The following is a 23291-nucleotide window of genomic DNA, read 5'->3' on the forward strand; positions in this document are numbered from 1 at the left end:
TTGCAACATTTTAAATAAAGGTAACATTTTTATTTCAAATAAAATCAAGCCCTACAATCTATTATCTAATGGTCAAAATGATATATCTTCACATGATGACAATCATTAAATCTTCGTTGGAGTAACTACCATTTTTTAATCCTAAAAAAATCCGCAATCAAATGCAGTTATCGGGCAAAACACATAAAGTGAAAGACTGTGGAAGAAGCCAACAGGATTGTGGAAAGCAAATAAAGAAAGAGAAAAAAAAAATACTAAGTAAAAGCATTATATGATTGGGACCAATTATATACATGTCCATTCCCAAGGGTGCATTGTTTGTGATTCCCATACAACTCTTACGTCCTTGTTCATCTTTATACATTGCTAGCTACAACTTTTTGGACTATGCTACATGAACCAGTTACAGCTCACCTTCATACTCACCATCAAACTTTTATGTTATTAAGACATCTCAGACCACTTTTTATCTTTAGAATTTGATGATAAGCTTAAATGCTTCATAATGGATGTAACCTTTTATATTACATATAGTTTTGAAAAATAAGAAGAAAATTAAATAATGCTATATATGTCAAAGAGATTTTTTACATGTATGTATAACTGTGTCTATACAATCTTCTACCATATGATATATGTCTATATGAATGAAACACCAAGGTTAATTTAAGCACTAGAAATATATTAGTGATTATTTGTATCTGCAAGCTAATCATACAAGGAATAAGTATTAAGGGGTCCTCTGGAGTTTAATTTATGTGGAACTGATCATAATAGATTTCATGACATGTACCAAAGTTCACTCAGCTATATATATATCAGCAATGGTAGGTGGAAACAAAGTAACAAACCCAATATAGAAACCAAATTCAATGCAAGTCACTTCATTCTTGCTTCCCTCAAACATCTTCATCTTCAATGAATATGAACCCTACAAACCAAATCAAAATAACACGCTAGCTAATAACTGCAACATGCCCTTTGGCTATTATAAATCTAAAATCTAAATCTCTTTCAGCTAAATAATAGCAAGTTTCATTTAAGATTAGAAGCCTAGTGTTATTATCATTGTAGAACAATTTTTTAATGCTGAAAAATACAGTTATAATAATATGACTCAGGACTTCGTCAGATGTTAAGATTTATATAAAAATAAATAAAAAAAAAAGAAAATTGAAAACACTTGCTTGATTAAAACAAAATGAAAAAAAATTAGAAACACTTACTGATAATTATTAGATTCCTATATATATATATATATATACCCTAATGATACTGTCATTTCTCAACATTTTCTTTTTCTGGGAAACAAAGTTAACCATAGAGTTCATCTAAAATTCTTAGGAATTGAGAAAGGATTGCAAATGATTGTAATAGCTTACAGGTGAAACCAGGTAGAACTTGAGTATAAGCAACATTAAAATCACCAATTGAAACAGGACAAGATGTCTCCGCACAAAGTTTATGGGTCTTACTTAGGAATGATAACACTATTCAAATTCTCAAATATTCACCCTGCCTCTACTTACTAAGGAGGTAATTATCCGTCTTGATGCAGGGTCTTGGGTGAAAACGAGGTCGAGCTTAACTGTTTAAGTAATACTTGACTTTATATATATATATATATATATATATATATATATAAAATAATTAGTCAAATGATTAATGATAGTGTATATTTTTAAATTTTTATTTTAATTTATATTATATATGTAATGGTAGTTATATAAAATTTAAAATTTAATTTAATTTATTAGATTTTAATAATTATAAAAATAAATAAGAATTGAATAAATTAGAATTCAATTTTTTAACTACGAATAAGAGTAGAACGAATTATGCGAATTATTATAGGATCAGACGAGGTTGAATAGGACAAAAACCCGGCCATTGGCACGCGTAGTCTCACTGTGTATGTGCCTTCCAAAATATGAGACATCAATCACCATTTCTCCACCATATATTGCTTCCGCTGACTCATCATGGAATGCAAAACATCAAAAACCAAAAACACTTGGCTCTCTGTGCTGAGAAAAAAGTAAATACAGATAAAAGTAACACAATTTAGAAAGGCATGTATACCTGTGGTTGCAGAAATGGTGCCATTCAGAAAAGAGCAAGATGAGCTTGAATCTTATGCTCTCAATCTCCATCAATTCTTCTGCAATGCAACAGAGAGTAACACAATAAAACATATATTAGTTCAAAGTTATTGTTTGATATATGTTATAGAAAAGAAGGGTTGATTGATGAAGAACGTTAGGTGGGAGTGGCACTGTTGCCGTGGTGTAACATAACCATTTTTTTAAATAATTTTCGCTAATTAGTAATATGTGGAATATGCTACAGTATTGACCTTTTCTAATTGTGTCACTTACCTTTTGGCTAATGCATGTATTCCTAGTTACTGACGAATCTAAAATATTTTGACAGCAGTGATACAATATATATAATATAATATATATATTAATTAATTTATTTTTAATATATATTTTATATTATTTTAATATATATTTTATACGAATATTTTTTTACGAACATATAACATAATTATTATAATTATATTTTGTTATTATATAATATATTAATCTTTAAAATATCTAATTTATAAATTAAAATATTAAAATAATAATTTAAATAATAATATATAATTTAGAATTTTATTTTTTAGATTTTATATTTTTAAAAAAAATTGAATAATTTTTTTAATAATATAATCGAAACATTTTTTTTATAAATATATTATTAAATAATTATTTAAAAATTTATTTTTTATACAATTAAAAATTAACTCTTACTAATATTTATAGTTGAAAAAGTTCTTTCAATTAATAAAGTTGCTACAAAAAAAATTAAAGCTAATTTTAAAAGAAGATAAATAATACTTTTTTAAGTTAATTTAAAAAAAATACTAATTTTATTTAAATTAAAAATTAATTATTCTAATAAATATTTAATATAAAATTATTAAATAAACTATTATGTATCAAAAATTGAAAAAAAAAATTATTATAAAATCAAATTCAATAATTTAATAGAAATAAATAAATTTTATTATCATATATTATTCAAAAAAATTTTAAATTATAATTTTATTAATTTATGATAATATTTGAAAAATAAAAAAATTAAAATTTATTTTTATTATTTATTAATTATTGTATAATTAATAAATATTAAATAAAATAAATTTTGACTATTTTTAATTTTTCATCAAATATTTCTGTTAATTTATTATTAGTTCAATTCAGGGTCAAGTTAATTTGGGTTTGCGTGTCTTTTAATTGGTTGTTTTAAACTTTTAATTGGCTCTTGCGTAATAACATTGATAGACAGTAGACACGGTCACATTTCAGTTACTTTCAATTTTTTTTACTTTTTATTGGCTTGCATTGTAAGATTGCCATTTGGTGAAGAAATGGGTTCTCGCCATCGATATATTTTTTAGCATTAGCAATTTCTTTTTGTTGAATTCTATATATGTATGACTAATTTAAGCTCTGAAAGGCCATGGTTGACTACATTATTATTTAGGAACCACTCATGTAAAGATCTTTAAAATATTTTTTTAAAGATATTTTTTAATAATTAAAATTTAATTTATATAATCGATTAGATTGTGTTATTTTTATCAAAATTAGACCAAACAAACTGATTTGACTGAAAAATCGATAAATCAAACCTTAAATCGATCTAAATTAATATTTTTTTTATAGAAAATGACTATAATACGCTTATTATAAAAAATGACTAAAATATTCTTATTATATATATTAATTTTAAAAATCCTAAATTCTAATTCAATGATGGCATATATAAAAAAAAGAGAAAGATTAGGATTTAGAGTTTTTAAAATATATAATAGAAATATTTTAAATCATTTTCCATAATAGGGGTATTATAGTCATTTTATAAAAAATATTAATTTAAATTGTTCAAAATTTAGTTTATCGATTTTTTGGTCAAATCGATTTATTTCGTCTAATTTTGACAAAAATAACACAGTTTAATCGATTATATATATTGAATTTTAATTATTAAAAAAATATCTTTATAGAAAGACGTTTTAAGCGTCTTTATGTGAATTATTCCTATTCTTTATTATTGATGAGTTTGAAAAACTCTAATTTAAATTGATGATAAATCAAACATTATTAACATAATTAATTACAAAATTATTAATTTGATCTTTAATTCACATTTACTAATTAATAATTTTGTGTTTTGCAGGTTTTATTATTGGGCTGAAAAGAAAATAATTGCAATTCAAACATTCAGCCTTATTCAAAAATGTTTAAGTGTTATGGCTGAAGCAATATTTTGTTATTGGGCCAGATTGAATTATTATTAGCCCAAATTAATTTTGCTAGACACTAGCTTGCTTGGTCCGAAATAAAAAAAAGAGAGAAGGCAAATGCTTCTTGTTTCCAAAGGATCTCCCTCTCATGTGAAGGATTCCAAATTTAATTCAATTATCATTAATCACATGGAAATAATGGAAGAAAAATTAGCAATTGATTTGATTATTATCATTAACTAGTGTATGTTCCCGTATTCTGTATGGGATAACACATAAAATTATATAAAAATTTTTATTAAAAAATTAAATAATATATATAGTAATTATTATTATAAATATTTTACAAAGTTATAATTAAAATCAAACTCTCATAATTTTTAATATTAAAATATTAAAAAAAACTAGTATTTGTCTTAATCAATTTGAGTTTGTTAAGTGATCATCTCACTCGTCCACTTAAACAATTATTAGGAGTTAGAATCTCGCCTTGTGTATATACCAATCCATTGGCTAACGACAAACCCATAATAAATGGAGTATCAATACGTGATTAGATTTGGCAGGAGTTTCCGAATACGCAGGTACTCAACCCATCCATACCCGGATGGAGAGGGTAATAACTTGATCCGAGTCGGAGTAGATTTTGGTCAGGACAGGACATGGTCGGGTTTAAGGTATACCCGCCTCGAATATATACATATAAACACTTTTTAGGAATTAGGATTTGCCTCACATCACAGATTCAGTGGTTCATAGCTTTAATCTATACTCTATAGCCATGCAAGATAAATTCAGTCATTCTCACCCAAAATCTTCTTCTTCTCGGCTTCTTCACAAAAAATCGCACAGCTCCCGTCATCGTTGTTGCTGAGTCTATCGCCGCCTACCCCTTCCCAATTCCCATCTTCCTTCACAACCAGGGACAGACCCACGTTTAATATAGAGGGGGCATTTGCCTCCCACAATTTTTTTTAAAAAAATTAATACTTATATACATATATCACTTATTATATTATATTTGTCTCAAAATAAAATATAAATATTTTTTTGTATTTTATGTTAAAAAATATTTTGTTAAACTTAACACATAATAATAATTATATTGTTAAATTTAATTTAGTATGAAAAATAAATAAATAAACTCAAAAAATAGTGATAATTAATTTTAATATATTAGTAATTAATTAATAATTAAATTAAAACTTAGTTTTCTAATTAAATATAACTTAAATTATTAGTGATTTTTTTAAAATTGTTTAAGATAAAAAAATATATTATCTATATATTAATATACTGTAATTATTTTGGTTAAAAAATTTATTTATACTATAAAAATTATAATAAATAGATTTGACAATTAAATATGAGATAATAAAAAGTAAAATAATTATTTAAAAATATATTTAAAAATATATATAAAAAATAATATTTAGTCATGTTAAAAATAAAAAAAGTCCTTATAAATATTTTTTTGTTATTTTAAATGTTATACTATATGTATGAAATTATATTTTTATTATTTTAAATATTATAATAATAATTGTGTGTATATTTCTAGTTCTTATCAATATGTATTAGATAGTTCTAATTTTAAATTTTGAATATATCTAAACCAATTTGGATTGGTCAAGTGATCAACTTAGTCGTCCGCTTAAGTAAGTATTGAGGGTTCGAATTTCGTCTCGTATGTATAGCAACTCGTTGCTGGCCAATTGTAGATTCTTAAATGGAATTCAAATTCATGACGGATTAGTCCTTAACTTGTTGAGTATCGTTGGAAGCAAACAAAAAAATCTATACCTAAATTTTATTATATTTTTGCCCCCATTACTAAATTTTTCTGGGTCTGTCACTGTTCATCGCTCATGTCATCATCACTGCTCATCTCGTTACCATCACTATTAAGCCCGTCGCCACCTTTCTCCTGCCGAGTTTCTTTTCTCTAGGTAAATTTTTCTCTCTCTCTCTCTCACTCTATCTCTTTCTCTCTCATTGTGAGTCTATTAAATTCTTCTCTTCTTCTTCTACAGATTAATCACTTTGTCGCTGTCGCTATGAGCCCGGACGTTGCCGTTGCATTTTCATTTGAGTTTGTCACCGAATAAAATAGAATTTTCATTCAAGTTAAAAATAGACATGCATGAGATCATTTTCGCATGTAATTTCTGAATTTTCTCATCCAAATTTAATATATGTGGTTGAGTATTTTAGTATGGGATCATCGTAGTTTTGTTGCGACACTAATGTAATAAAAGTTTCGGTAATTTCATAACTAATATATGAGATAGATCAGATTATTAAAGTAATAACAGAAATAACGTTCACATTTGCGCGTAAAATTTATAAGAGGTGATTATCTCAGAAAAATATATATTTATAACCCAAGTAGAAGATTGTTAGAAAATTATTATTTCTTAATATATTTACGGACAATACATATATTAATTATAATCGCAAATTAAGTAATTTCACATTAAATGACTTATATAACGGTGATCTCATTTATTGTCATAAATATTGAATTAAATAAGTCATTATTACTTTTGATTTGGATAAATGAGATTAAAATCATACATACAATTTTATTTGATTTTTAGGGTTTAATGAGTGTCACACTCAAATATAAATAATGACTTCAGGATTTTGGTCTCCAACACATCAAACTCGCCTTTGTAGTTTTGGTTGATGAAGATCAAAGAACCACAAGAGGCAAGTTCTCTAATCTCAATCATACTCTCGAATGAAGAGACGCTTTCGCGCTCTTAGTTATATTTTTTAATGATTTAACATGATTGATCTTGAGGTTGAGAAATCCTAAAATTTTAAGCTAAAATAGAAATTTTATTCAATCAAATGATAATAAATAATTTTGTTGAATTAAATTATATTAATATAATCATTGGATGACAAAGAATGCTAGAAAAATAAATAATATTTTAAGAGTATAGAAATATTAAATTGTCATTTCAATTTACTTTTTTAATCAACGATAATAAATATCTTAAATTAATTAAATTTTTTTCAAAATTATACACCTAAAACCATTTCATTTTTTTTAAAAATCTTTTGAAAATACAATGATTTAATGAGAAGTTGACTATTGAGAATTGAATATAACATTTTTAAATCCGTATTTTCAATAAAAAGATGTACTTAGTTCTATCCATCCTAAATAATTCTATATTCACTATTACTTATCCATCTAAATAATTCTAACATTGATAGAATATTATTTTTAGATGCAAAAAATTGAAAATATATTTATTCTATTTCAAAAATTAATATTCATATTTAACTTAGAATTTCAACAAATATGACAAAAAATATTATATTTTTTAGTTAAAAAATTAAAATAAAATATCTATAAATATATTTTTGTGCTTTAACTTTAGATTTTTCAAAAAAAATTGGCAAGTTAATGGAATCAAATTATATTTCTATAACATATATAAGAATGTATATTACACAAATAAAAAAAATTAGGTATAGTAAGAACAAATACATAAATTAAAATAAAATTTAGAAAAATAAGAACCAATAAAATATTGAAGGAAAGAAATATAAATAGAAGAGAAATAAAATTATTAAACGGAAGAGAAATAATTTAATAAATTTTATGTGTATATAAAAGAAAAATAAAAAGAAGATATACAGTCGCTTATTTAATTTAGCAAGATTTATGAGAATAAACACATAGAATAAGAGAATAAAAAATAATAATAAAAAGAAACTAAACATCTGAATTAATATAAAAAATTAAAAAAATAAAATAATAATAATCTATCATAATCTTAATCTTTTAATATAATTAATTAATAACAATATAATTAGTCTACCATAATCTTAATCTAATCTTTTAATATAATTAATTTAATTAAATAATCAAATAAATTGAATATATATAAATAAGTCTAATCTAATCGTATAAAAAATAGCAAATTTTCTACAATTATACATATTATATATAAATATCACTTTAAAATGAGATTATTATTATTATTAATGACATAAATATTAAAATTATATTAATACATTAACAGAAATATATTATTATAATAAAAAGTTGCAAGAATTAAAATAACTGAAATTTATTAACTTTAATTAGTTAAATTAGCATAAAATAAGAAAGAGATGATTAATCAGATTAAATAAATTAAAAAATTTTACTGAACAAAGTAAATGTCACAATAATTATATTACTAATTGAAAAAAAATAATTTAATTAATTTAAATTTTTATTAAAAATAGACAATTAAAGATCATCAATGATAAAAATAAATAGGATATAATATATTAAAGAATAATTTTGATAGTATAAATAATAAAATTAAATTATATATCCAATCTTTACTTTTTACCTTATTATGATTGAAGTTAACATTAATGGTACAAAAACTAATTTTAAATAGTCTTAATTTATATTTTACAACATAATTAAAGCACAATTCATAATTTTTTATTTTGTGATTAATCAACATTTTTTAAATTTTTTTGGTTAAGTCTTCTATATTTTATAATTGATAAATTTTTTCTACAAAATATAAATTTATGATAAATTATTACAATCATAATTAATTAAAAAATAAAAAAATTATAAAAAATCAAATAAAAGATAAAAATAGAGTAAATATTTATTTTGAAACTAAAAATTTGTTAATTGTGCTAGAAATTTTAAAAACTTGTATCTTATTATATAATCAATTTTGTTACTCGCTTTAACTTTATTATTCATTTATTGTATCTAAAAAAGTATATAATGTCACACTTATTTTAAAAAATATGAAACTTTTCAAATATACAACGTAATATATAATTTAAGAACAATAAAATAAAAATATCTAGAATTTTATAATAGTATTTGAAATTTTCAATGACGATAATACAAAGTGTTTAAATCGACCAAATGGATTCAATAGTTATCCTTTACACATCTTATTTAAATTTGAATTTTACAATTTAATTTGTATCTTTTTTTTCTAATATAAATTATTTTTGACAAAAAATAGAGAAAAATTTATTAGACCAAAAAAAATCCTATTAAAAATTATTATAAGGAGATTTATAATTAGAGAAGAAAAGAATAAAAGTATTAATAATAATTAAGAAAAAGAAACAAAGCTTGTATTAAAGAATGTTAGAAAATAAATAATAAAGTTCATATTCATAATAATAATGCTGAGGAATGATGTTGCTGCTTTAGACTTCTAATCTTCATTTTTGGCCATCTGTTTTTTTTTGCTTTTTTTTTTTAATTATCAAGTCATAAAAAATAAAGAACAATTCAAGAAAACGAAAACAGCAAGATCAAAAACAGTAAGATCAATAGTAACTATACAAATCAAAATACATAGGAGAAAAACAAACTATTATATGGTAGAATTAACATGAGTATATTTTATCATTAAATAAACAAAGTTAACGCACAACAAAATTACATGTAAAGAGAAAAAAAAGAAAAAAGAGTTAAAATATCCAAAGTGATTAAAAGATTATTTTATAGAAGACTATAAAGTAATGAACTTCTAACTAAATTAAATTGTATTTATTATTATTAAAAAGGGTAAGAGAGAGCAGTAGAGAAAAGGTTTGTGTGTATTCAAGTTGTGTAGAATGATACAATATAAAAGGGTATTTATAGGTGTTAAGAGAATTGAAATAATAAAGACGTAATATCCTATAATAAATATTCAGATATGTTAAATAATGCTAATTGATCTAATTGATCCTAACTATACTCTAATAATTATATTCAATTAATTGATATACATAATAATAGTATTAAATTGTGTGATACTTAAATATCTAATCAAATCAATTAGTTGATATAATTAATCCATCGTAATGAATTGTATTTTATGAGTTAAAAGAAATAAATTAGGAAACATTCCAAGAAGCATGCCACGTCAACTTTATCATTAAGTGCGAAAATTCGATTTTTATATAGTAGATTAGATAGATTAGATTAGATAAAATAGATAGATATCTCATTATTTGATATTTTAACTTATCTATTATATATTTTTTTATATTTACCACTCAATATATTGAAATACAATTTATATCTAGATAGGAATTACATAGATATTTAATTAAAAGAACATTTAATTTTTTTTAAAAATATAATAACAGGTTTAATTTCTTTAATTTTTCTTTTCACAGTTTTTTTGTATTTTTAAATAAAAGACAAGCCTATAACAAAAATAGGAAGATATGGTAGTATTTATTGGAGCGGAAAAAAACAAATATAATTAAAATTCGTACTTTCAAAATATGTTTAAACTTTAAAAAATGAGATGAGACATGAGAACACACAGACATTTGGTTTCAATGAATCTGTTTACACCATTCAACTCAGTGTTCTTTAGCTTTTTGTTTTCTTCTTTTCTATTTCATATGAATTTATCAGTGCCAAACATGCATCACATAGAGTGTTTTTTAACTCCATCCTAATCCATATATTATCTTTGATAAACAAAATATAAAAGAAAAAAAGACAATAAATAAATTAAAGTTATTATTATTTAAAGAAAAAATGATAGATTAGTATTTTATATTTTAAATTAATTAAGATCTAAATGAAAGATAACATTAATTTAAAAAAAGTTAAATTAAAATTAACTCAAACATTGATATTTAAATTATAAAAAAATTGATTTTCATATTTTATAAAATATCATAATGGCGGTAATTGTAAATATGACGCTACTAAAAATTAAATAAAGTAACACAGATAAAACAAATAAAAAATAAAAAAGAACTTAATCTTATATAAAATTCACCAATAAAATTTTATACCGAAAAATGAATTTAATTTTAGTATATTAATAATATAAAATATTTTATATAATCATTCAATTCAATTAGATTTATCTATTTAGATCATTATTGAAAAATAAATTTAAGATACCGACATACAATTACTTTAAATTAAGCAACAATTATCAATACTATATAAAATACACACTATTCCACTAAGAGTAATTGCCATAAGAAATAATTTTTCAATTTTCTATACTAATATTGGAAAGTTTATATAATATTATATAATAATATTATCATTATCAATACTATATGATATCAAAACAAAAAAAATTACCGTGCTAATATAATATTATCAATATTATATAAATCATCTTTGTATTTATTTTTTCTTGCATATATAATATTTAATTAACACATTAAGACATATATAATATTTTATTGAATATTATAAATAAGAGTGATTTATAAATTATTATTAATTCGTATATAATATATAATATATAATTAAATTTAATAAATTCAATTAGAATAAACAACAAATTATTTATTTTATTTTAGACTTTATAAATGAATAAATTAATTAACTAATATAACAAATTACAATTAATGAAGTAAAATTAATTAAGTAATATATATTATAATAAATTATATTGATATTTAAATATCTAATCAAATTAATTAACTGATATAATTAAGTCATAGTAATAAATTGTATTGAATGTGTTAAAATAATTAAATCAGGAAACACTCTCTGGAGCATGCCACGTCAGCTCCATCATTAAGTGCAGAAATCCGATTTTTATATAATAGAATAGATGCTACACGCTAACTAAAGCAAAAAAAGGGAAGTGAATTAATTCATTTTGATTTCTTCATTCAAATCCATTAAAAGTTTTCTCTCTTTTCTCTCATCTCTCTTCTTACTTTCGGTCACTTCACAAAATTTATGGAAGAAATTTTAAGCTACCATCTGAAAGAAGAAGAAGCTAGTGGTAAGGCCATTGTAATGATGGCAAGAAAAAGAAAACAAAAAGTATGCTGTGGCTGATTAGTAAATTAAATAATTGAGATTTTAGAATTTAATACTTTAATTTTTATAAATAGAAAATAAATTATATTATTTCTAATTTTAAATTAGAATACTTGATTAAAAGCTTATTAGTAAATTGATAATTAAGTAGTATTTTTAAAGTAATTTTAAGAGATTAAATTAGATTTCAAATTTATACAATATACTTTAATTTTATTAAAATTTACCAAACTCTAATATACTCAAAATCCCTAATTTCACTTTTTCCCCAAATTAAACCCTAATTCCTAAATTAAAACTAACAAACCCTAACCTCCACCGCCTCACCGCCACCCACCCACCCACCGCCACAGCTCCCACTCAATATACACAAACACACCCACACACAGCAGCAATCAAGAGAGAAAAGAAAGGGGAAACGAAATCCAGAAAAGGAAAGGAAGAGAGGACTGGGGAAGAAGTGAGTTGCACCACAGGGGAGAAGAAGGAGATCGAGCCGTCGCGCCTACCTCCGTCCATCTCGCGTCGCCGCCATTTTTTCAAGATGCTTTGTGGCGCCACCCCTCCTGGAGCCCGAGTCTGCATCGCTATCATTCCTCCGCATTTTATCGAGCGGCCGTGGACAAGGAACCCCGCGCAAAAGAGAGTTGTCAAAGGAGAAGCAGATCGCGCGGAGAAGGGAGGCGTGGTTGCCTGTGTCGCCGCCTTGCTTCCATCGCCGCTGGAGCTTTGTTGCTGCTGCCTTTAGTTTGCTGTGACTGTAGAGGTCGCTGGAGGAAGAGTGAGAGTCAGAGGAGAAAGAGAGTAAGCGAGATCTGAGGAGAGAGAGAGTGACGCACAGAGGAGAGACCATTCCTCTGCCGCTGCCGGTCGCTACCATCATTAATGGTGAGTCAGTTAAGCCCTAGCCCTGAAAACAACCATCTCTGAACCCTTATTGCTCTGTAAAATACACTGTATTTGTCTCTGATGTTCTTGTCTATATTGTGTTTGTTGGAGTTTGTCTCAATTGGAGTCATTGGTGAAGGTGTTACCGCTGCTGGAAGCAAACGTCGGGGCTGTTGCTGGTTCTGATTCTATTATCTTGGTACTGGTCAAAATTTTCCCTTGGGCCTAATCCATTTGCATGTTCTATTTTGTCATTGCTATAGTTGTCATATTCTTGTTTTAATTCAATTTTAGTTTTTGCTTTGTCTTGGATTCTTAGGACTCTTTCTGCCCTTGATCATATTAGATTCAAAATTCTTGTCCTGTTGCAACCATCATCATCACCGCGAAATTAACGTTGTTGCTGTTGCAATGGATGCAGTATCCTTGGTTTCATTGGAATTATCACTGTTGCTGCGAATTTAAAATAAATGGATTTATCACGGTCAATTCCTAAGGATTCGACTTTCCGAGGTAGGGGCGTTTTCATTAAAACTTATTTTTATTCTTAAGAATTGTTATAAATTGATATTTAGGTAAATAAATTTTTTTGGTGATTATGGAGTCTTATGAACTGAACTGAATTGCCTTGAATAAATGTGATTGCTTACCTGACTGTGGCTAGTTTTGAATATTGAGTTGGTATTGAGATAACGAATGAAAGATTAATTTGAAAATCTGATTCGAATATTTGCCAAGTATAATTTGAGAATTGGAAAATGATTTGATATTAAAATTAGTTTAACTTCGGAAAATGATTTGAGATTTGTGAATGACTTGGGTTTGAAATCGTTGGAAAGACTTTGAGAAAATGTTAGTTGACTTTGTTGGAAATGAATTGGAATCTGGAAAGAGAAAATGAGCTTGATTTGCTGAAAAATAGATTTAAATTAAAAATGGTTTGAGATATTGAAATTGTTCTGATTTTGAAATTGAGTTGAAAGGAGTTTGAGAAATGGTTTTGTTGGGACCCAAAAAGGGTGGCAGAGTCCGAGTTTTAAAGGAGATACTGCCGAAATTTTATAAAATTGTAAGTGTTGTTCGAATTAATTATTTAAAAAGATTTGGATTTTAAACAATTATATGTTTTAAGATTGATTTATTTATCAAAGAAAGAATTATGTTTTGAATTGGGATTGTTGATGAACGAAATGGAAAGAAGGATGATGAGAATTTTCTTTAAATGGTTTTGAAATGAATTTGGAAATGAGATTTGGATTGATGAATGATTATGATGTTGAGAATGTTGAGATATGATCTTTGAATTATTCATATGGCTTATGAATTTGAATTATCTGAGATACGAGATTCCCTGGATAAAGTACCATGGCTTGCCACCACGTGTACCAGGTTGAAAACTCGATACTCTGTTGACCCTACGACATAAGTGTGACCGGGCACTATATAAATTCCCAGAAATGTAACTCCCATTGAGAAATATTGATTATTTGAGAAAAAACTATGCATAGACTCTTGGGGACGCACGTCGAGGGACAGTCTAAGTTTTTTCAGACTTGTCGGGTGGGCTGGATAACCAACAGATGAGCCTCATCAGCCATAGGACAGGCATGCATCATATGCATTTGTATGCTTTGCTTGGGCTTGAACTTATTTTGATTTGCCTAATTGTTAAACTGTTTTTAACTGTTACCTAAACTATTTGCTGTAACTGCTACCTAAACCTGTGCTTTCCGTGTCTGTCTTGCCTGTGTTTGTCCTGGTGTGCTACATTGAGAATGAACTTTGGTGCTGAATTGATGATTGTGTTGATTGGTTGCGTGGTTAGTTTCTGATTGAGATTTTCTTATAAGAAAAGAAAGGTTTTGGATTTCTGAAAGGTTAAACATTGTTTCATTGAAAAGGTTTTGAACGATTAGCTATTGTTTTTTAAAAAGGATTCATAAGGCAATGATAATCACTGAGTTTGAAAATAGTTTTCTTATTAAATATCTTCTTATGACAATTCTAAAACTCCGTGGTGAGACTGTGTGGTTAGGTTCTCACCCCCTATAACTTTATCTTTTTAGGAACCGGATGAAGAAGTATTATGAAGAGTTATACTGCGTTTTGGTTTATATGATATTGTATTAATTAGATAATTTTTCTTCCCTCGTCTTTGTTATTACAATTTTATAAGAGGGATAGGAGTTGTATGTTTTATATGTAAATTACATTATAAGCTATTATGTAAGAAATCTTGTATATGAATATGCCTGTTTGTTTTTTTTTTCTTAAGGTAAAATATTTGTTTTCGGTTTTCAAAAAAATCAGCGATACGGCGTTGGGTCATAGGCTCCTAGTTTAATATTAAGTATATAAAGTAGTCGTAATACTTCTTGCTATCAGAGTGGCGCAGCCGGAAGTGTGACATTCTGATAGAGAGGGTGTTACATTATGGTATCAGAGCGGTCCTTCCTGTAGAGCCTGAGGAATGGACCGACTATGCTTTAATTGCATATTCTGAGTGTCTGTCATGTAATAGGTCTCGTTCAGATAACGAGAATTAGAGCTAATGCACATGACGGTCTATTGATTAACGCTGTTAGTTTACCATTGCATAATTACTGATGTTAAGTCTGGCCAACTTAATGTTGATGGTTTATGTATATGGAAAAGTTAACAGGGTATCATAGGCGTAATAGAAATAATAAGTAACGCATATTACGAAAATGTTTGTTAACCAGAGAAAATTAGCAAAAAACAGTCATAACTTGCCTTATTTAGCATTCATTAATTGTTGCGACAATTAATGAACGTTAGATAAGGCAAGTTCTGGCTGTTTTCTTTGTCTCCTTAGCATTATCCATATTATTAAGGAGTGCTAGGGGACAGCATATTTTGTGAGTTGTAGCCATCAATTAACCATTAATAGTATTTTTAATGGTGTGAGATTTCATCTAATGGTGGAGAATTATTCATTTTTCTTTTGATGGCTAAGTACTAGATTTTGATAAAAGTGCTGGCCCATATTTATAAGCAATAATTAATTTATATTCATATTTATAAGAATTTTGCATATAAAAAATAAATAATTTGTATTTATATTTATCAACATTTATATATATGAATTAGTAAAATTTATTCATTAAAAATAATTTAATACTTATACTAGTCAAACGTCGACAAAAATATTATAAATTGTTGACCCTCAATAATCGTTTTCTTTCTTATGGACTTAACTTTTTGAAGAATGAAGTTGATATAATTTGTTACAATTTAAATCTAGGTTCAAATTGAAATTGAAATTGTACCTAGACCAAAAATGGCAATACAAGCCTGAATGTCACAAAGGATGGCGAGCTGCTCCAACTTCTTCAACAACCCAGCACGTCTCTTTCTGAATGTAGCTTTTCTTGAATTCATATCATCTATCAATTGTAGTTTCACTCTCCTTTTTATTTGTGGGATATTATCATCATTGTTGTTGTTAGCGACCATCTCATACTACCTTGCTAGCTCGCAAATGACACTCTTTTTTCGGGAAACGGAAAATAGGTTAGGACGACAGTTGTTATTCATCATGCAATGCTGCAAAAACTAACACAAATAGTGTGTGTATGTATGTATGTATATGTTTTTCATGGTGGTGTTCTCCCCACACTAATCTATTTATAGAGATAAGAAATTCTCATGTTTTATTTCTTTCTTATTGGCATTAACAACATCATTGACACAGCATTCTCTCTGATAATATTTTAGAATCTGAAAAATATATATTTTGTTTAGAAAATTCTGGGAGTCACGTTCAAATTTGAGATATGTTATACGTATTTTGTGGGTTGGTACATTTTTTTTTTTACTATTAAAGTGTGTTAGAAGATGTTTTAATATCAGAGAGAAAATTTTAATGCTAAAAAAATGTCTTATATTTTTTTTTCAGAATTTGATTAATTTGTATTTAAAATGTATAATAATACTTTTTTTTTAAAATATAAAAAATTTATTTTTTAATAATTTTTTATGTTTTGAAAATATACCTTTAAAATTTATGATAGTAAGATTTTTTTATGATTATACAAGACGAGTGGTATATGTATTTTTTCTCTTCAAATTTAAAAGTTATTATATAATTAGCAATTTTCGGAAGTGATTATACATTTGTTGTCCAACCAAAAAAAACCGACATCATTTAATGAGTTTTAGCATTGTATAAAACGTGAAATTTATAAAATTAATTATAGAAAAGCATTGAATGCAAAAATAAAGTGTTTTCCATTAGAAATAATTACATATTAAATAATTTAAAAAATTAACGTGCATGCAAAAAATTAATTCATAAATTAATTATTATATTTATATATATATAGTTTAATTTATTTTTCATATATATTTTATTTGATGATTAATTTTAACATGATTACAATTTTAAATAGAATTTGATATAATTAACTTTGTTTGGTCTTTTAATATGATTAAATTTTGCTTTTTTCCTTGTAAATTGAAAGTATTTTTGTGGTTGATAGATATATCATCATTCGTATTTTTTTTTATCGATTTAAACTTTTAAAAAAAGCAATTTTAGGATAAATTATTAATATTTTTATAATCTAAAAATTTAAAATTTAATTCTTATTATTTACAAAAAACTTTTTGGACAAATAGTTCTATAATCTTAATTAACCTAATAAATATTTAATTATAAGTCTTGACAAGAGCCTAATTAGTCAATTTTTACTAACAATTGATATATTTTATGAGAGACAGAAAAAAGCTTTGTTTCTCTCTCAACCATTAATAATTATGTTAATTTATTAGTACTATTCTTAACAAAAAAAAAAAAAGAGAAAAATTTTAGAAGGATTAAATATTCATTTTGAAATTTCGGTCCCTATAAAATTGTATTTTTTATTTTGATATAGTAAAATTTAAGGAAATTTTCATTCTTCTATCCGAAAGATGCTAAATGACACTTTCATATCCTTTATTTATAAATCCCTCTTATCATTTTTAAAAAACCTCATCTTTAATCTATTTTAAATTTTTTGTGTTAACTAACATGAATTTTATCCATTTTTTAAGAAAAAATAAAATATTTTTTACAAAAATACCTTTTAATAAAAATTTAATTTTTTGCATGTGATTAAATTTTATTTACCAAAATATTTTTTAATAAATTATTTTTTTATTAATTAAATTATATTTTTACCAAAATATTTTTTTAAAAAATTTTCAATGATTAAATTATTTTTTCTAAGATACCCTTCAATAATTATTAAATTGTGATTTTATCAAATTTTTCGTTGAATTAATTATTAAATTAAAGTTTTACCAAAATTTTTGTTAAAATTAAATAATTATTTTTTTCTAAGATTTTGTAAAAAATTATTGAAGGATATCTTAGAAAAAAATAATTTAATCATTAAAAAAATTTTAAAAGAATATTTTGGTAAAAATATAATTTAATTAATAAAAAAATAGTTTATTGAAAGATATTTTGATAAATAAAATTTAATCAAAAAAATAATTTTTTTAAAGAGGATTTTTGTAAAAAATAATTTATTTTTTTAAAAAAATGGATAAAGTTAACGGTAGTTAACACAAAAAATTTAAAATGGATTAAAAATAAATTTTTTAACTGTTATAAAAAATGAAAATGTATATTTTATAAATAGATAAGAGAAAAATATTATTTTAACATTTCTTAAAAGAAGAGAGTGAATTTTTTTTTTAAATATATATTTTAATTTCTACTTTTACTTTGCTCCATTACTTACTAATGTGATAAGTTAAATGCTAATAATGTGTGACGTGTAACACTTAATTGAATAAACTAATAACAAAGATTAAAATAACTATTTTTTAAATTTACTGGATACCAAAACTTAAGGAAAATAAATGATAAGAACTAAAATTTAAAAAAACTGTGTTAGAATATATCACTAGACGCTAGTTAGTTTTAGGAGTTTGGATTGGATTTTCAAAAGGAGTATTTATTTTTCTCCTCTTATTTAAGAGGACTTTTTTTTATTAGAAAACATAATTTTTGTATTTGAATAGAAAATATAAGGAAGATTGTATTTAATAGAATTAATTAGTATATTTATTATTTTTGCTTTTTAAAAGAGTAAAATATTTCTCACATGAAATAAAAGATATTTTTTAATTTTTTTTATAAGATTTGTATTCAAAATACCTTTAAAACAATTAATTACGTGTATATAAAAAAATAATTACTAAATATTATCTACATATACATGTATTATTATTTCAAACATTTTAAATATATTACATGCTAATATATATTTTAAACAAATGATTAATTTGATAACTGTTTTGAGGGTTACTTGAAATTTGGTTATTTTTTTACTTGAACGTGAGGTTCAGACTCTTTTTGAGGCAGCGTCCGACTTCTGCTAGTATCGAGGTACCACCATCTACGTTTCTCTTGAAGAGGTGGGGGTGGTACTTGCAAGAAACTCCGGTACTTAAGTTAGCAAGGATTTTAGACAGGTTTTTAGTAGATTAGGTTCTGAATATACCTGAGAGTGTCAGTAAATTTATAGTAGAATAGATAACTAGTTTTTAGAGTAGGTCCATCTTTAGTGGTGGATAATCGTTCCCTTTCATCTAGGGATTATTAAGATCTCCTTTCTAGATTAATAGGAGATATCTTAGCAGTTGGTTAAGATTCATCTTATTTGAATAAATCGGGCCAAATTGGCGCTGCGTGGGCCGACCTTATGAGATCGGATAGGTTCCAGATGTGATCTGGACTCTTACTCTATAGACTGGGCTTTTAGCCCTTTTGGTCTTGGCTAAATTGCGGGTCAGGGTATAAATAGTGTCCCTGCTCGTGGTCGAGCTTTATGAAGTCGGACTCGAGCAATCAGATGATCAAATTGAAATGTCGAGTTGTAAAGAAGCAGTTTCTGGTATGAAGCCAAGAAGATTGGTTGACTCGACGTGATTTGAATGTTGTAACGTTTCGTACAACTCGTTCAGTTCGATTTGTTTTGAGGATGCAAAACTTGTTTTAATACAAATCACCATTCTGAAGTTTATTTTGATTTTGTACAACTTGTTTTATACCGAGTTGTTTTGAAGGTTGTAGATTTGTAGCACGACTTTGTTTTTTGTACAAATCGCTTATTTTGAGACATAATTATTTCTTGATTGAATTTCATACAAGTCATTTAGTTTGAGTTGTTTTGTAGCTTAATGACTTATTTTAATACAAATCATTTTTGAAACTTATAGTTATGATTTTGTACGACTTATTTTGATACAAATCGTTTATTTCAAAATTCGTTATTATTTCTACGTATTACCTCGTCTAGCTCGTTTGATGTGAGTAGTTTTAAGGTTTTACAATATGTTTCATTTTAAATCGTTTAATTTAAATGTGGCTATTTCTTGATCTGATTTCATACAATTTGTTTAAATTCGAGATGTTTTTAGGACTTTACAACTTGTTTTAATTACAATTTGTTTGCTTTGTTTTAATAGATCATCTTTATAACCATCAAACTTCGTTGCTTTATCTATTGTGCCCCTATTCGAGGTTGAGCTTTATGAAGTCAGACTCGAGCACTCAAGCGGATCAGATTATCAAATGAAGCCTTTTACTGATTTGTTCAACCTATTCGGTTTGAGTTGTTTCTAGGGTAATAGAATTTTATAGGACTTGTTTTTAATACAAATCACTTAGAACATATGGTTATTTTTTACTCGATTTCATTCAACTCATTGGCTTGAGTTGTTTTAAATCATCAACCCGTATTATAACCATTGGACACCAATTTGAACTTCGTCGCTTTATCCGAGCAACCAATTAAAAGGTTGATTTGTGATTTTCGCGCTTTGTCGAGCATAAGTTAGTGCCTTAGGTGAAGGGATAATATGTTTATTCTTTCACCTTTCTAGTTTTTACAAAATTGTCAGCCTTGTGTATGATACAACTCGTTGTTATTCGAGCTGTTTCAATTGGAGGATTGTTTTTACTTTTTTTTTTTTACAATTCATTTTATATCAAGTTGTTTCAATTTTTCTTTAGTGATTCATTTTGATACAAATTACTTTTTAATGCTTTGCTTTAATGATTTGTTTTGATACAAATCACTTTTAAAGCTTTACTTTCAGGTTGACATGACTTGTGCTTGACACAAGTTCGTTGAAAATATAGTTGACTGGCACAACTCATTTAAACTGAGTTTTTCTCATATTGTTGTGAATGTTGGAACAAGTTTTTTTTGGACAACTTGTTTTTGTGAAGTTGTTCCATTTTATACGACTAGGTTGTTTATTTTTGGAACTTGTAGGGATGAGCTCGTGGGCTCGAAATTTTGTATGATTTATTTATTACTCGTGTGGATCGAATTGTTAAATTATATTTATGCCTCAAGAAGTGTATTTAGTTAAGTTACTTTTGTGACTTGTTCTACACGCAATTATTTCAACCCGTTTGGCCCGAGCTGTTTCAAGGTGCTTTTTTTTCAATTCACGTATGTAACTTCTTTCTGCCAATCAGTTCCTAGTCGCTTAATCCAAGCGATTCTATAGGGTTGACCATGATTTTTGTGGTTTGTCGAGCTTCAATTAGTGTGTTTTAATTGTAGAAAATCAATTTCCATAAGAAATTGTAGTATCCTCTTATGTTGGAGACGTGTCGCGATTTTGACAGTTTGTCACCCTTGAGGTTAGACACTTTGTAGTGGCCTTTTTTGAGATTTCAAGGTCTATTTCAGTTTGCTGTCAGCTTTTCTTCGCCCAACCTTTGTAACCCAATATAATTTCTTATGAGGATGAGGTCTTTTGTGGCGAATCTCGCCGTACCTTGTGGCCATTCTTTGCCTCAAAACCTCTTTTGCTTTCGGATTTCTGGAAGGAGGTTGAACTCTTCTTTTTGAGCTTGAATGTTATCAACCTCGTGGCAGAAATTCTCAAAGCCTCTTATCTGAGTTTGTTTTCGTATTTCTGGAAGGAGGCCGAGTTCTTCTTTTGTGCTCCGACTTCATTGTAGAATGTTGCCCTTGATTTTTCTTTATTTATGTCGATAAAAATCATGGTTTTTGTGCCATATGATTATCGAAAGGGACATTCTTCGGTGATAGTTTGAATGATTCCATATGCTTATTGGTCCGGGAATTTATGTCGGTTCGAAATTTCACAAAATAATTTCATTACAAGTATAGTTCCAAACCGATAAATGATTCGAATCAAAGTTTAATTTGTTTCTCACAAGTGCAAACCAATAAAAACTGAGATTATTTAAACCTCGGATCGTCTCTCAAAGGAATTACAATGAGGTATGCGTGTTATCATTATGAGTATAAGAGAAGGGTTCGTGGATAAAGAGGCGATAATTTAAATGACAAGAAAGCAAAGCAAATAACTAAAAGAAATATAAATGATAAAAGACACTCCTGGCAAGGATGAGAATCAAAGCTTCTTTTTCAAATCATTGACCACGAACATGGTGATTATCTAGAGTTAATCCCATTTAGTCATCTTCGCCATCGGGAGAAAATCAAATAGGCATAGTCAGTCTTAATCCATAGGTCTTACTCGTCAATGGAAACAAGAACAACTAACAACCCTAAATCACCAATCAATATTAGGCATCAAAGACTCTTGTGTCACCTGAATTACTCAATTCCAAGCTAAGAGTCTAGAAATATACTCTAAAACTAAGAGAGACATTTCTACAAACACTTGGAAGGCATAAGAATAAAGCATGGTAAAATTGCAATAATAATAAAATCTAAGCTACCAATTGCAAGATAACAATAACAACAACCCAAATAAATCTCAATAAATATAAAACATCAAATGACATTAATGAAAATAAAAATTAACAAGAGTCATGAAACTAAAAGTAGCACAAATGAGAGATTAACAAGATAAACTAAGAGAATCAAGGCAATTAAATAAGAAAAAGTGAATGAAACTAGATCAAAACAAGAAATAAAACCTAAATTTAAGAGAGATTAAACTAAATGTACCCTAATTCTAGAGGGAAGAGAGAGCTTCTCTCTCTAGAATATAACCTAAAATATGTTACTAAACTAAACCTAATTGCTCTCTCCTTGTTCCTTCTTGAATTTAGCTTGAAATAACTTCAGAAATGAGTTGGAATTAGGCTTGAGGAGGTCGAAAAATCGCCAGCCACATTTTCCTTAAGTGAATCACGTGCTTCATGTCATCCATATGCATGAGGCATGCGTACGCGCGACATGGCGAAATCCCGAAGCATGCGTACACGCAAGGCATGCGTACGCATGATCATGAATTGCTTTAAAACTTTTTTTTTCCTGAATTCTCCACTTTGCATGC

The 23291-nt window shown here is 26.3% G+C and overlaps 1 protein-coding gene across 1 annotated transcript; it reads right to left on the reverse strand.

The window, feature by feature from the left end:
• Positions 1 to 799: 799 nt before the first annotated feature.
• LOC130957700 (agamous-like MADS-box protein AGL11) lies at positions 800 to 16457 on the reverse strand. Its single transcript, XM_057884544.1, has 4 exons — positions 16271 to 16457; positions 1884 to 1972; positions 1363 to 1470; positions 800 to 931 (listed from the first exon to the last, which is right to left on the reverse strand). The coding sequence occupies exons 1-4, from the start codon at positions 16455 to 16457 to the stop codon at positions 800 to 802; spliced, it is 516 nt and encodes a 171-aa protein (XP_057740527.1).
• Between the last annotated feature and the right edge of the window lie 6834 nt (positions 16458 to 23291).

The sequence above is a fragment of the Arachis stenosperma genome, chromosome 10 (assembly GCF_014773155.1).
Source record: "Arachis stenosperma cultivar V10309 chromosome 10, arast.V10309.gnm1.PFL2, whole genome shotgun sequence".
NCBI classification, from domain to species: Eukaryota; Viridiplantae; Streptophyta; class Magnoliopsida; order Fabales; family Fabaceae; genus Arachis; species Arachis stenosperma.

Bases quoted from the DNA above. Each gene is read 5' to 3' on its own strand.
- LOC130957700 (XM_057884544.1), bottom strand. From the start codon at position 16,457: ATGGTCGCTAACAACAACAATGATGATAATATCCCACAAATAAAAAGG. The intron at 1,471-1,883 runs GTTTTTGTCCTA...TTCCTAAGTAAG, and splicing joins CTACGCGTGCCAATGGCCGG to ACCCATAAACTTTGTGCGGA. The intron at 932-1,362 runs GCAATCCTTTCT...TTTGGTTTGTAG, and splicing joins GTAAGCTATTACAATCATTT to GGTTCATATTCATTGAAGAT.